Source organism: Paramormyrops kingsleyae, chromosome 3 (genome assembly GCF_048594095.1).
Source record: "Paramormyrops kingsleyae isolate MSU_618 chromosome 3, PKINGS_0.4, whole genome shotgun sequence".
NCBI lineage: Eukaryota > Metazoa > Chordata > Actinopteri > Osteoglossiformes > Mormyridae > Paramormyrops > Paramormyrops kingsleyae.
Genome location: NC_132799.1, coordinates 40181525 through 40198047, shown reverse-complemented (window position 1 = coordinate 40198047; position 16523 = coordinate 40181525). Strand labels below are relative to the sequence as shown.

The 16523-nt window shown below is 44.5% G+C and overlaps 1 protein-coding gene across 2 annotated transcripts in view; it reads left to right on the top strand.

Moving 5' to 3' along the window:
• The window catches only part of atxn10 (ataxin 10), a 50695-nt gene extending 45448 nt beyond the window's left edge, over positions 1-5247 (top strand). For both annotated transcript variants that reach the window (XM_072710288.1, XM_072710289.1), the window contains exon 11: positions 4971-5247. In XM_072710288.1, coding sequence (XP_072566389.1) covers positions 4971-5155 — 185 coding nt within the window. In that variant the 3' untranslated portion in view covers positions 5156-5247. The remainder of the gene's footprint in view (positions 1-4970) is intronic.
• The last annotated feature ends 11276 nt before the right edge of the window (positions 5248-16523 follow it).

The following is a 16523-nucleotide window of genomic DNA, read 5'->3' as shown; positions in this document are numbered from 1 at the left end:
GTGATGGTAGATAGGGTGGTGGGGGGGGGGCATACCTGCTTAGACTGATTCTTATAACATTGGCTGTTAAATTGCAAAATTAATGATGAATGTTTTAAAGGCTCTGGAAAGACCTTGTGTACCCAGCCAAGAAAAAGCATCTCAAGAGTTTTATGTGCTATGCATCCGGTTATTAAAAAAACTCATCGAAACATTGCCAAACAGCTGCCTGAAGGTGTTTGGAGTAGAAAATAGATAATATTTACATAAAGCTGCTTCAGGACAGGCTTGTTCAGATAACAGTGATATTTTATGTCACTTCCTGTACAGCTAGAGCAGTGGTGTTATAAACAGTGTTGTGTTACCTCCAATGTGTGGTTGCAATTTGATGCCAAACCCAGAAGAGGCAGCCATGGGTTGAAAGATGATTGTAACAGCCAGTGTCTTCCTGGCCCAGAGAATAGACTCCACCCTCCTCCTTACCTGTGTTTGTATCTGTTCGGCTGTATGGTTTTTCAAGCTTGTTTTCAGCCTCCCCACAGACCAAGACATCATTTCATCAAACAACCCTTTAAGCGCAGCTGAGTGCAAGAATTTGCTGGTGCATTCTGGGAAATTTATTTGACAATGGGTGTTTTTCTATGTGGTTATTCCCATTCATGTATGCGTGTTTTTGAGAATTAGTCTCATGTCTATTGTGCTTTCCTACAGGCTCCACATGAGCTTCATTCTTAGCTTTTGTCAATCATGATTTGCAATTATGCAGGCGCCCAGTTTTTACTGCTAGCCAACCAACAGACACCCTGGGTTTTTCCTCTGTTCAGAGTCAGTCCCCTTGAGATGCTGGCCTATACATTATATCCAAAATGTTCTTCACAGGGCCAAGTTCATCCTAGGGGGGGACATAAACACAGTAATTCCAGGTGTTGCACAACCCGCTTATCAGTGATAAGCCCCTAGCAATCCCAGCCCCGTGGGATCGATTCCAGCAGGAGTTCACCTCAGCCCAGAACAAACCCATGTCGATGCAGCCTTGTGTGTTTTGGGCCTAATCTTTGAGAAACAGTACAGACTATGACTTGAATCCTAAGTGGCACTTTAAATGAAAAGTGGATTTCTCTCCACATCAAGGAATGTTAGTAAAACGAGATTTTTTTTTCTCTGGGCCTTGTGGTCTGGACATGTTGGCTTGGGCCTCGCTGTGCCTGTTTCTACCAGAATATCTTTGCCTACTCACTTCCCAGACTCTGCTGAAGCAGGAATCATGTACTAAGTGCTATTTATTAACATTTTATTAGCTGATGCAGCACTCACACTCGGGTAGGAGTTAATGCAGTGTGTGTCATTGAATGTGTAATGTTTCTGTACTGGAGTTTCAGAATATGACTGTGATGTATAAACTTTTTTTTTCCCTTTAAGTTAAAACTCTATTTTGTTTGGGTGACCAAGTGTGGCTTTGTCTCTGTAAGGTAAAGCTTATTGACTGTGACCTTTGCCCTTTGACTTGAGGGCACGCAAATAGGAGGTTGCAGCAGGGCTCCGCGTCACATATGCCCGTTCTCCGTCGCACGGGTCATGGCCTGGCTGCATGTTGAGGGGTTCTGCAATAGCGGTATGTGGTGTTTTCATTTGGATCGGGGAGGGGGGGACGAGGGGCAAGACTGGGAGCCCTGTGGGCTTATTGAGACTGGATTCCTGGTCATACAGTGAGCTGATTAAAGGCAGCCTGCATTTACCGGGAAAGGGACTGCTTTGTGTGAAGAGATCTGTTGCTGACAGATGGATGTCAAGGCTCAAAGACAAACATATACAGTATTTTTTCGGTAGAAGAGGACTATTGTTAATATTAAGTGAGTAGAGTGCTTAGTGAACTGATAAAAAACACACTATTAAGATATCATTGCTTTTTAACTGAAGTAGAAAGGCACACGTATCTGTACATTTTTTTTACCCTGATCTGAATGTCATGGCTGGTTTCTCTGTAGCTGCTGAGGGGTGTGTTTGAGCATGGATGTGACAGCTGACTGCATGATTATGGATAACCGGCTTTACCCCCTTTCAGTCAGCTCCGGTGTTATTTTAATGAGATTCCCCATGTGAGTTATACTCTGAGACCCATTCGCTGTTCTGTTTTGACTCACACCTCCCTTCTGTAAGCTTCAGCCTGCTAAACGCCCTGCCCGTCGAACTGCGGGCTCCCGGCCCAGGGAACGTCTCAGGTTTTAAGAAACCAGCTCCGAGTTTCACGATGTCGTTGGGGATTTGGGAGCGTTTCAGAACAGATCCCACTCTGTCTCTATGGCTTCTCCTCCCAGTCTTAAAAGATTATCTGCCATTTCTTGGCTGAAGGCCTGGTTTCCAAGGTGCTCCCTGAAGTGAGGCCATCGTTTAAAGCTTTCAGACCCCCCACCCCCTTTAGGTCTCCTCTCCTGGGCACTCTGCTCTGTTTCTTAACAAAAGGAAAGGTCCCAATGGCATTCACACTCCCCGCACGAGGGGTCAGCCCTCGCGGGGATTCGGGCTGGCATAAAAAACCTGTCCAAGCCAATGGTCACCAGCATTTACACAGATTTTCTCCCATCAAGTCTGTGTGGTGGTTACTTCGGGCTCATCCTTTATGCAGATTTGCAACAAATAGGCCCCCTGTTCTTATTGAGGTCGCTATGGGAACATTAGAAGCTCATCCGAGAAGGGAAGCTTAGCACACAATAATGGTGCTTATGGAGTTGCTGGGATTAGGTGGTTTAAAACATGTTTAATTTCACCTCTGCGGTCAGTGCAACGAGAGGGCAATGAGAATATTAGTTTGCACTTGTTTTAATCCTCTGAATTACTTCAGTTTTGCCAGGCTAGGAAGGGCTAGGCCGGATGGGGTGTGTTAACAAGATAACTCAGGTAATATTCATAATGCTCACCGTGACCTGAAATTCAACCCAGAACAGAGTTGTTTAGGGTACCGGTTGCTGTTGTCCATCATGATGGAGATCAGTGGTGGTAATAATGGTTTATATACAGTTTTTATTCAGATTTGTCTGATAAAGGTACTGTTCTGTCATTGGTCTGTCTGCTGGTATAGAGGCAGCATGTACTGGTTCTGGAACCAGCTGAACGGTGTGGTACCCCTGACCGCTTAGCTGACACCCCCAGGGTTTCTTGGATTTGGTCCATAGCATACTCTTACTGACACTATTTATTGATCTAGAAGCACCAGGTATGTGACATCCTTGCTTGGGATCTCCTCTCCAGTTCACCTGTATTTTTGTTTTGACCTGCAGACAGCTGGTACCCATGCAGACTGTGTTACCTACTGCTTGGTTTGTATGGTCCACCTGCTTGGTCCTTCAGTATCACAAGGCAGATCCTCCTGTAAAGATTCCCACTTCCACTTAGTTTTCCTTCCTAATCCTGACCTCACTGGGAGCTTCCAAGTTAATGCAGTGCTTTTGAGTGGAGAGGAGTGATCCTGGAATGCAGGGGAGTCGTCAGCAATTTGCTCAACTTAGTCTGTGAGAGTCATTGTGTTGGACGGACCTGTCCTCCCCAGACCGTCGCAAAAGTTTACTCCTCTCCCCCGTGCAGCGATCTCCGATAGGCTCCGAAAGGAGAAAGGTTTGTTTATCTTTTCCCTCTCTTTCCCTCTTTCCCGGACTCTCAGCCCATTTTTACAAATAAAATTGACCGTGTGACAAAACATTCTACGCAGCCCGTAATTTGAAGATAGAAGAAAACAAAATGAGATGTGTTGTTGACAGGATTTTTCGTGGCTTGTGTTCAGAGGTATTTAGGTCTGAAAGAACCATTTGTTTTCTCTTTGGCTCTAGTAGAAGCAACAGATTTACATTCAGCTACAATAAGGATTAGTATGTTTTCCAGGCAGTTCTATAGTAGAGAGGGTTGAACTGGTGTATTTTTTTCAATATGGTTCCCTGCTTACACCTTGCAATATGGCTTTGAGTTCTTTCTTTTCTTAATCTGTGAGGTGCTTTCCCTTTGAGAGACCTGTAGTTTTTTCCCTCCCTGAACCTGACTCTGGATCCTCATAACTTGGAGTTTACTGCCTTGGGCTGAAAGGTTATCGGAGTCACGTGGCCTTTAGTCCAAGGGATGCCACCAGACATCCTACCCACTCTGGAACCTTCCGAGGGCCCTCAGAATACCACACTCCATGCACTTCTGCCCCATTGTGAAGGTCTGTGTCCTTCCAAGTCTGGCCAAACCATCATGGAGAATGTCAGAACGCCTCATGGAGGTACGTGGTCAGGTTGTCTGGTGTGTCACAGATGACATCCTCATCCATTATGTCCTCATTTTGAATCGCAGAACGTCATGGAGAAATGTGGTCAGGACAGATCTGGTCCCACTGCTGTGGGTTGTCTGTCGCCCCCCCCCCACCACGTCAGAGATGCTGAGAACATCAAAGGGACGCATGGTCAGAAGCTGGTGGAGAAGGCCTAGCTGGCCCACTGGGCAGCGGAGGCCCCAGAGCTGCATGACTCACCCCTGCTGCTTTGTTTAAACTCTGTGTCATTGGTTAGTCACCAGCTAAACCAACATCTCGATTTCCCTGTGACGGCTCAGCCGAAGGCTCCCCTCTGCTGCACGCAGGCGGGGCCTTTGTTGTGAACGGGTCAGCAGAGCAGTCTGTTCACAAGGCCGGTGCAGGAACACTGGTAGGGTCGGGGGGGTGTGGAGCATGGGCTGGGTGCCAAGGGGCAGGTGGATGCAAGCTTAGCCTTTTCACAGCTTACACCGGCATTTGGTGGAAAAAGCAGAAAGATTTGTGTGAGGGTGCACATTTGAAATGTTTATTCTTATTGTTATCAGCTTATTGTTGCCTGTCAGAGAGATAATGAAGGAGGAAATGAGGCCCAATTTCACAGGTTTTCTGGAGGGCTGAGCCTCACCCGCTTCAAAGTTGTACTGCTTGCATAAATGTAAACAAAAACCCAGTGTCACATGACCAGTATTTCCTTGACCTCAGAAATCCACAGTTATCAGCCAATGGGCTGTCTTCGCCATCCGCATCCTCCTGGAGAACAACCAGGAGAACCAGGCGGTGGTTCAGGCCCTGGAGCGGCGGGGCGTGGCCAGTGATTCAGCTCTGCGGGACATGGGCTTCCGGCTGGAGGAAAGAGACGGCAGGCTGTTGCTGAAGCCCATCCGCAAGGAGCCATGATAGACGGTGGGAGGCTTCTCTCCAGACCCATGGCTACAACTACTGTAAATAATGCTGCTTCAGAGACTAAATAAAAACAAAAAAACACACCACCCATGGCTGTTTATTCACCCACAAAGACATTTCAACATGAATAGCAATGGTATTTTTTTATATTTGTCCCTTATGGTTTAGCTGTCTGCCATTTAGTGAAGTCCCTTTGAAAGTTAAGTCCATTTTGAGGACTGGTGTCGTCACTATTTCCTTGCAGCTGGTGGGTCTCCTTTGCTGTGGTGTCGCTATCTACCTGTTTCCCCTCTAACATCCTTCATTAATTTGCATCTTCATTTTTGCGTGCTTTTTTGGGGAAAATAACTGTCTCATCGTCTTTTGTTTGGCAAGCTTTGAAGACCTTCGATAGCCATCCGCTCACACCAGGGGAACAGACTGGAATAAAATCCGTCAGGGACACGGTGTGACAGCCTTGCCGTTATGCGGACACATTGATCCCGATTTCGAACTGCTGCTGGAATGCTTCAAACCTACGCCCACATTCAAAAATGGCGCCCCTGAGGGGGGGGGGGGGGGGCTTAAATCGGATTCAGAAGCATGCAGACACCAACTTTGTATGTGTGCGTGCACTACGTCAAACAGTGCCCTGGGTCTCCAACACGCCGGGGTCGAGCTCGTTATTCCATCGGTAAAACAACATCCCATTGGGCTGTCTTCATGGGAAATGCTGTTTTCTCGCTATCCAGATGGTCCTTGTTTTGAATCACATGCCATCTTTTCATTCCTCACCAGCTCGCGTTTCCCCCAATAAAACAACGTTTTGTTTTTTGCCCTTTGTTCCTAAAGCATGCGCCTCTTAATCCTCCTATTAATTCTCCACCGCTGGAACGGTTTGGCAGGGCCTCAATTGTCTTTGGCCCCTTCTGAGTCGTGTTTTTCCTCATGGTACAAATGAAGTGGAATTTTGCTACAGCTATTTGATAATAGATTTCTTTTTTAGATTTCTAACCCCCACCCCCAATTCTAAATGCAAGTATCCACCAGTACTGTGAAATGTAATACAGAAAATCGTGAGATGTTTAGATTTCGTTCCATTTTTGTGTATAATATCGGGACTGTGTCTACTGTGTGGAATGATTTTTTTTTAGTCTTTATTAGACAAAAAAAAATACCCTCAAACTATATCTTGGATAAATGTTACACAATTTAATACTTTATTTAATACTTTAATATTTAATATGTTTGCGGCACTGACTCTGGATCAGAGGACATGTACGTGAGAGTCTCCAGTGCTCAAGGGTTAAATCTACCCTATCCATGTAAACCCAGTGCCGGTGTAATTCATGGTGGCACGGTCAATGGGTTTTGTGGAGACCAGAAAGGGGGTAATGGTGTGCGCTTTGGGCGCAGGGGCCCGGAGGGGGTGGGGGGCTTTCAAGCCAAAAGCACGCTGATGGGCTGTATTGTCTGACAGTCTGTGCTTCTACTGGGAGGCTTAATCCCCGCCATAACACAACGGCACTTCTGTCTTCCTCTGAAGAGACTTCCATTACGAAAAGGTTTGGGGTTGGGGGGTGGTGCGGGGGGATAATCCCAAACTTGTTCCATCGTTAGAGAACCCTCCCCCTTCAGACCCTGGTCCTCCAGAGCTTCGATCATTGTGGCTTATTGTCCACATCATGAACACCAAATGCCCCCACCACCACAGCATCTCTCCACAAATAGGAACTAGAAGGGGATCTTCACCCTCATCCAGGTCCGAGCCAATCTGGATGGGCCCTGCAGGCGCGTCACTGTCCGCCGAGAGCACTACACTAATCCCTTTTGCCTGCTTTTTCCACATGAAGTCTTAGAAGTTTAATGGTTTGTGTTGTGAGATTGAAATAGATTTAAAACATGCACTGGTTTAATGATGCGTTTCCCTGCTTTGGCAAAGAGTGACTGAAACAGTCATGGCCCAGCAGATCAGATGCCTAGCGGAACACCTTTAAGAAAAGAAAACCCTCTGGTGTCCCCGGGGCTGCAGGCGAAGATCCGGCGCCAGTCAGGTGATGTGTCACGTGATCATATGGTCTGAAAGAGGAATAGGAATGATGGGGTTCTGAGGTGGGTGGGGGGACTTCCAGCGTCTGTTTTGCATGGGTTATGTCTGGAGCTGACAGTTGTGTGCGCCATTTCACAATGTTAATGTATGAGGTCATTTCCAGAATTTTGGTCAGAAGCGGTTTTTATACACAATATATAAACTTTGAAGTGAGGAGTGCAGCAGGAAGGAGAGAAAACGACTGTTCAGAAACATGACCCCAGTTTAAAAACTATAACTAAACGAAAATTATAAATATTACTTCAGAAAATAACTAATATAAAGTAAGAAACAAATGTCAAATACATTCTGTTACAGTTTTTAAATACTACTTACAGAAAAAGGTCTTGTATCCAGCAACATCGAGACCAAGGCGCTGCCGGATAGTTGAATCTTGCTCTTCTGAATTGTAGCATTAATTTCCACACTGATTTTATTAGAATTGTGCTGGTTACTTTAACCATCAATAAAGTAAGGATTTGTTCACCTTTAATTACCATTAATAACACCTGAGATATGTTTTGCCCATTTTGTGGACATTATTACATAACGTGCACTGTGTATTTGTGCAAGATTCTCTAAAGATCAGACCAAGACACTAAAGTAATGATTTGTTCATCTTTAATTACTATTAATAACACCTGGAACATTTTGCCCCTTTTGAGGATTTTATTACATACAGTAGTATGCAAAAGTTTGGGCACCCCTCGATAAATAACATATTTTGGTCATTTTTTAATTGAAAAGATGTAAACACAGTCTCTGTAGGAAATGGAAAAAATGCACAATATTTTCACCAAACATTGATGCATAGTTACTTTTTATGTCATAAATTGAACAAAGATAAAATTATTATTATGGCACTCTGCAAAAGTTTGGGCACCCTAAGAGTTCCAAAGCCTCAGATTCTTTTTACAAGGTTTCTGATGTTAATCAGCTCGTTAGATCTGATGCATGGCAACAGCTGTCATTAGTAAATGTCAGCTGGTGCCAATTCCAAAGCTTTACAAATACACTGACTCTTCAAACCTTGTGCACACACTTGTGGACACTCAACAACCATGGGTTCCTCTAAGCAGCTGTGTAAGACTCTGACAATGAAAGGTACTGATGCCCACAATGGAAGAGAAGGCTACAAGAAGATAGCAAAGTGTTGTCAGCTTGCAGTTTCCACAGTAAGAAATGTAATGAAGAGATGGCAGTTCAGGGGAACTGTGGAGGTCAAGATGAGATCTGGAAGCAGCGTGTGGCTCAGTGGGCTAAGACTGTGTAAGACTGTGTACCTGAAATCACAAGGTCATCGGTTCAAACCTAGCCTCAGCACTTCTGTGGGTCCTTGAGCAAGGCCCTTAACCCCCAGCTCCCTGGGCGCCCCAACAGGTGGCTGCCCTTCACAGACAACTTACTCTGCAAAGAGCAAGTTGAGGGAGGCGTAAAAACAATTTCCCCACGGGGATCAATAAAGTATTAATTATTATTAAGACCAAGACAATTCTCGGAGAGAACTGCTCGTATGCTGGTCAGAAAGACAAATCAAAGCCCCCATTTGACTGCAAAAAAACTGCAGGAACATTTAGCAAACTTAGGAGTGGTGGTGCACCATTCCACAAGACCTTCATGAAAGAGTCAGCAGAAGAAAACCTTACCTGCATCCCCATCATAAAATCCAATGTCCGAAGTATGCAACAGAACATCTGCAGAAGCCTGATGCGTTTTAGAAACAAGTGCTGTGGACTGATTAAGTTAAAATAGAACTCTTTGGCCACAATCAGCAAAGGCATGTTTGGAGAAAAAAGGAGCAGCATTTCATGAAAAGAACACCTTGCCAACTATTAAGCATGGAGGTGGATCTATCATGCTTTGGGGTTGTGTTGCAGCCAGTGGCACAGGAAACATTGCACAGGTGGAGGGAAGAATGGATTCCACTAAATACCAACAAATTCTGGAAGCAAACATCACACCATCTGTAAAAAAGCTGAAGCTGAAAAGAGGATGGTGTCTACAGCAGGACAATGACCCTAAACATACCTCGAAATCCACCATGGACTACCTCATGAGACACAAGCTGAAGGTTTCGGAATGGCCATCACAGTCCCCTGATTTAAACATCATTGAAAATTTGTGGGTAGATCTAAAAAGAGCTGTGTATGCAAGATGACCAAAGAATATTACAGAACTAGAAGCCTTTTGCAAGGAAGAATGGGAGAAAATCCCAAGTACGAGAATTGAAAGACTTTTAGCTGGCTATAAAAAGTGTTTGCAAGCTGTTATATCTGCCAGAGGAGGTGTTATTAGTACTGATTATGTAGGGTGCCCAAACTTTTGCAAAGTGCCACAATAATGTTTTTATTTTTTATCTTTGTTCAATTTATGACATAAAAAGTAACTATGCATCAATGTTTGGTGAAAATATTGTGCATTTTTTCCATTTCCTACAGAGACTGTGTTTACATCTTTTCCATTAAAAAATGACCAAAATATGTTATTTATCGAGCGGTGCCCAAACTTTTGCATACTACTGTAATATGCACTGTGTATTCTTGTAGGATCAGACACAAAAAATAGCTCTACAAAATGAATAGAAACAGAAAATAGAACAAAACCACACTGAAAACTAAAACTAATCTGGACTTCAAATAAAAACTGCAAAAAAATTATTAATCTTCAGGCTCCTGGACAGATCAGCCTCAATTAGGTCCCTCAGTCTGTACATAAGAACATTCTGAATGCCATTATATTCTGAGTACATTAACACTGGACACGGTTTACAGGGGAAGCTCTGATCTTTTTTATCCATTAATAAAATGCACGGCCATCTTAAAATTAAATCAGTCACAGTACAGTGATACAAGAGCTGGCCACTGGATGTGGCCTTATTATGAATGAAGAGTGTAGAGGCCAGAAGTGTAAACGTGGATCGTCTCCCGCTGGCCATGCTCAAGGCCGAGCTGATGACGTCAAATCCATCTCACAGACATTTTTCATTTTGTGCTCAGCCAGTGCCTGAAATTGCAAACTATTCAGCCCAGTCCTTCAGTGACAGCAGGTTTCCCTCCTCCCCCGGTGGGGTATTTATACTCGCTCTGCTGTATGCCGGTGATCCAACTTTTCCTTTTTCTCTGTCACTCCTGCCCGTGACACACAGCGGCCCAGAAAAGAAGGCCGGGTCCCACGCCTCCCCCGTTGGCCCATATCAGGAAAAATCGTTACTCTGCGGAGTGGAGGTTTTTAAAAAGGGAAGTGCGGATCCAGTGCTCCCTTTGCGCTGTGCGCTGCGAGCTTGCTAGCCAGCCCCGTGTCGCCCTGCTAATCGTTTCCACCCTGGGCTGTAAGTGAGAGGCGCTTCCTGTGGCTGCTTGGTCTGGTTCTGCCCACATCGTGGTAGGAAACCCCACCCCTGTCCTTCTACTGTGCCGAGGACCTGGGGGGGCGGGTTTCGGGGGGGGTGTGGTGGCCTGGGTATTTTCTTGCTGTATCCAGCCCCAGCTCGCATCCTGGCTGTGGCCTGACCCATTCCGTCTCCAGACCTGGGTCAGGGATCCTTCTGCGCCTTGTTACTGGGAAGACATCATCTGCCCCCACCACACAGTGGCTTTTGGCAGCAGCCAGACATTGAATGGCCTCCAGAATTTTCCCCCACCTGATGTTACTCAGAACCTGAATATATATAGTCTATGTTGAAGGTGATTAATATTTATTTACAATTATTTAGTAAAACCTCTTATCCAAAGTGATGTACAATTGAGAAAACAGTCTGACGGTCCCTCAAGCAGTTACGGGTTAAGGGCTTTGCTTCAAATGGTGAAGTCACTCAACTAATCCTAGGATTTGAACTAGTGACCTTCTGATCGTTATCCTAAACCACACACCACCCTATAAGCACCAATGATAATGACATCTTCAGTAAGATCCTAGCAAATTCACAAGGTTGTTTTTCCAGGGAAACCAACCAGAATTGGTTTTGTAAGGTTAAGGAGATTAGACCCAGAATGATTTCCAAAACAAATGGAAGAAATCCACTCCTCGCAATATACCAGCACATCACTGAAACTGCCGAAGAACTATGGGAGGGATCACCTCCTTGAAGAACACAGGCTCAGAAGCTGGAGATGCTGGTCATGTCCTGCAGCCATTAGGGTGAGCAGCATGGATACAGGGTCCCGTAAGGGTGTCTGTGATCCTCAGCATGCTAAACCTCTGTGGACATTGACAGCAGTGACATCATGCATGGACACAACCAGCCGTGAACACTCATTAAATATGACCTGTTACAGCTCTAGAAATGTCCTAAGTGTGACTTGTCACAACTATTCAGGTGCCCCTCAATTTCCTCATCAGTAATAATCATGGTACAGCTTTAGCTATAAGACATTTTTACTTTTAAGGAGATGTCAAAAAGAAAGTACAGCATGCACTTAACAATCATGTTCAAAATCTGAGAAGAATTGTTCCTAAATTGCCATCCAAATTATAATGCTTTGGTGCTATTACGAAGTCTGTGATACACTGTGTTAATATTAATCCTGACATTATGCACGGAAACTATAACTGCTTATCTAATAAAGGATTATTGGGACATTGGAGCCTATCCAAGGCAGCACAGGCAGGGGGCACCCTAGACAGAATGCCAGTTCATCACAAGGCACAAACACACACACACACTATGACTATTTTAAATAGTCCATTTGACTGAACTGCCAATTGAAGCTTATGTGAGGAGAGCATGTGAACTGTTTTGTTAAACAAAAGTGAACCCAAATATAAGTTAAAAAGCTCCAATGTTGTTATTCTACAGAAGAGTCACCATGGTATATTTTCATGGCCTGCTGGATTCCAGAAGGCAGTTTCTCCTGTCCTCAGGTGGTGAAGTTTGTTTCTTTGACTCCGAGAGCACAAACAAAACTCCCACTGAACGCACCACCCTAACCGCAGACCATGGAGGCTGTGATGTGATTGAGGGTCACTGCTAAATCCAGTGCCGTCCAGCTGCACTCGTATGCCTTGTGTGTGATTCAACATAGTAGGAAGATTTGTGGTCTTGCAATTTTAAGGAAGATTCTAACCCCAAGAACAGCTCGGAAATTTACAGGAGCTTTTTCAGCAGGGGGATGTTTAGTCATAGCAAAACGCCAACTGTATCTTCCGACAAAAATCTTGAGAGTGCCGAGTAAATCTGCCTGAATGGAAAGCAAAGGCCCGGCACGGTTCAGTGAAACAATAACAAGCCTACTACAGCTCCTCTTGCCAGATGTACTGAGATCCAAAGCCAGACAGGCCTGCCGCTAAGGAGACCCAGCACTGAAACTGCATCCTAGTTCTTGTCTTTTCACAATGGGTAGTTGATCTTAATGCCCAAGCTTGATCATTTAATTAAAAAAAAAATCTTGCCTTTGATTAGGGTCAAAATTAAATTTTGACTGTGGTCTTAATGCCAGTAACAGATGACAGTGTGTAGTAATGTCATGTTATTGCTTATGTTTACAATGGTTTGTGTTGTCTGGCACTCAGCTCAGTTGGAGGACTTCTCTACAGCGTTATGATGAGTTAATGATTCAGAAGGTTTTCTCAGAGATCCTAACTGTTGTTTCTTGAACCTGTTTGTGGCTGGCCCAATGTCCATATCATGGCTAAACTGTCTTGTCTAGAGTAAAAAAAGATATGAATGGATGGGAATCGATAGGTCTACAAAATCCTGTGATCTAAGGTACTGCCCAGACATGTTGCATCCTTGATTTGAATAGCTGAAGTCTTAGCCTTTTCTATCTGCGTTATATATGTCTGTTGAGAGGAACAGTGCTTAAAAAAAAAAAATGAAAAGCTGAGCCAAAGAAAATTTTTACAGCTTTTTTTGAATGATGTGATGTCCAAACACAGAATCGACCAAGGTGCTGTTTATTGCTGTTCCTTGAGTCACATGAAAAAACCTGGGGGTGCCACTACCCCTTAGCACCTCAACCTGCAACCATCAATGGGTGTGCTGGAGAGCGCCCCCATCTGGGCACCATGGAGAATCACGGGGCATAGAGAGTAAACACTGAGCCTTGGGAGGGAAACCTGCCAGTCTCCTGTAAAAGTGCGGCAGCTCACCAATTACAGCAAATAGTGGTAAAGCTCTTAAAGCGCCTCTTTCGGCAAAAAGGGCTGCCTCGTTCTCACCGAGGGCCACAGGTGTGTCTGGTCACACGGATGTACCTGAGCATGTATGTCTGTGCATGTGTGTTTGTGTACTTGTATGTGGTTCAACTCACCTATCACTAATACAAGATCTTGATGAGAAATTAATGAAATTCAGGATGAAAATAAATGTTGAGATGTTACATAAGCACGTGGAAACAATCCCATGATGAATATGCACCATAATCAAAGCTAGAGGGGGTCTAAGGGGGGATATGATTCAGGTCTATAAGATTCTAACGGGTCTGGATGCCGTTCAGCCAAATGACTGTTTCAATATTAGTCTAAATACTAGAACTCGTGGCCATAAGTGGAAATTAGCGGGAGAACATTTTAAAACAAATTTGAGGAAGCACTTCTTTACACAGCGTGTAGTCAGAGTATGGAATAGTCTTCCTGCTATTGTAGTGGAAGCTAAAACCATGGGTTCCTTTAAATCAGAGCTAGATAAGATTTTAACAACTCTGAGCTATTAGCTAAGTTCTCCCCAAACGAGCTTGATGGGCCGAATGGCCTCCTCTCGTTTGTAAATTTCTTATGTTCTTATGTTCTTATGTTCTTAATGAAAAATTCAAAAGGCATTTTTTTTTTTGCCCAGGCAGTGTATGTGAGAGTATATATGCATGCATGAATGTGCACATGTGTGTATGTGTGTCTTTTATTTTGTTTTGACATGTCATCTTAGGAGTTATTATGTGCATCAAAGTAAGTCAGGTAGAAGTCTGCACCAAGGGAGAAGAGGAGTGTGTGTGTGCATGCGTGTGCGTGCGTGTGCTTGAGTGTCTGTCTGTGTTTGTGTCTCTATGTGTGTCTGTGTTTTTGTAATTATAACGTTCTGCGGACCAGATTTCCCCACAATGTGATAAAAACCTGTAATTTTTTACCTTGTGGGGACATTTTTTTGCTCCCCACAAGGATAACCTCTGTTTTATAATATCTGTGAATGCAATCAAAAGTTAAAATGGCCAAAAGTATTCTATTTTGTTTGGTTACTTAAGTTAGGGCTGGGTAGGGGATAGGGGTTGTCATAGTTGGGATTATGCTTATCCCCATAGAAATGAATGGAGAGTCCCCATAAAAATATGAATACATCGACTGATGGTGTGAGTGTGTTTCCATGTGCATGTGCATGTGCATGTGCATGTGCGGGTGGGTGTCTGGGTGGGTGTGAGCGAGTGGGCACATCTGTTGAGGGGTTTTGGTGTGAGGGGTGTAATGGAATCACTTCATAAGTGACATACCAGTTGGGGTCCAACAGGACACCACAAAACCAGTGCCGGGGTGGGACTGTTTTTCCAGTATACCATGTATTTATCTGAAGCATATTGGGATTAAATGTATATTATTCACCCCAAACACAAGGGAAGCAAGCCTGCCTGCCATTTCTAAAACTGAAGTGTTGAAAAAGAGTCTCTCGGTCATCTTTAGTGACATCGTCTGTCAGCCCTCAGACAAATGTTGAGAAATAAGAAATTAAGATGCCTGTATCAGCAATTTGATGCCCCGCGACGATAAATGGGCCAAATACACCCGTCCCGCCTAAGAAGATGTGGCCTACTAATGAAACGCTGAGAGAATGTATTCCTCATAATGGTGATAACAGCCATGGGTGGAATACAAGAGGGCTGCCTGTCTCCCAATAAGATAAGAGAGGGAAATCGGAGGAAAGGTGGCCCTCTCAAGTTCATTCAGCGCCCCGCTTGGGGGCACGAGGAGCTGAGCAGCATTCCAGACCACTGGAGGAAACAGATTACCTGAATGACATGTGCCTTTGTTACACGGCCTAGAAGTCACCTTGGGGCTATTGCCGTGTTGGGGCCCGTTACCTCTCATTAAGGCTGATTGTCAGGAAATGGGGGGGGGGGGGGGGGCAGCAGCCCCATGATGCCAATCAGAGCTCTTTGAAAGGGATGCAGGACGGCAGCTTAACATTCCATGTGTTCAGCTGACAGTGCCAATGTGATTTATTGCTTCGGCCCAGATGTACTTAGCCAGCTCCAGCTATCAGTCGGGGACCAACACCCAAATCATCCTCTGCCGCGAGGCATCGTCAGGAAAGACACGCAACGGCAGCATACCCTGAACTATGCCGGCACTTTCTCATTCATAGACATCCTGCACCAGCAACATTCAAACTTAGCTTGGTGTTTTTGAACCAAAGAACCAAAAAGACAATAGACTTTTTTGGAAAATGTGGCTACAGTTGCATGTTATTTATTTGCGTTCATTTTTGAAGACCTCTTTACCTGTTTTTATAGTCGATTTAATTATAGACTTGACATCGTAGGTGTTCATAAGGCAGTAGACTTATCAGCACCTCTTACGTCCATAATGCCCTGCCAGATCTAGGAACCCATTTAAGATCTATGAAGCCAGCAACGTTTAGGATTCCTAATCAGGTTTATCAGCCTTGCAGAGGTCAATGATCACAGCTCAGGTCTATAAACCCTACTCAGGTCATACACATAAATCTATCCATGTGGTAGAACAACACAACAATTGTGTGGACCACATCAATGGAGCACCTGAGACATTTTTTTTTCCAAATGCTGTGATCCTGTGGACCTGCCCTTCATGCCATTGGGGAGTAGCTGGGTCAGGATGACCATACTGTTGGATGAATGTCATAATGCGTGGCTGACCAGGTTATGGGCAGGAGAATGGGTGACAGAAGAGCACTTGGCCGTTTTTCCAGCATTTCTGTGTGAGGAGATGTAGGTTATTGGGTTGCAGAAAGGTGGGTGAAGGAGGCTGGGGGAGCATCTTTTGATTTTAATTAAACTGGAATGCATTTGAATCTAAATTCCATCCACCCCCCTGCTCCCCCTGTGCAAATCTTGTGTTACATTCCTTCTTGACTCTGTCTGGCTGGTATCTGATGGGTTTTAAGGGGGTTTCACTCAGTTCTCATCACTTCTCTCTGTTCCTGGTGATCAATTCCACCCCTTCCTGTGTCCGCCAATCTGAAGAGAAGCCATGTCCTACCAGCCTGTACCATCTCTTCATTATACCAAAATTTTGAAGGATTCAGAATATCAATATTGATTCAGAATAGTCAAACATCACTCACAGCAATGAGGTAACCTCGCTTGCACTTTTTTACAGCTTGAAATGCAGTTT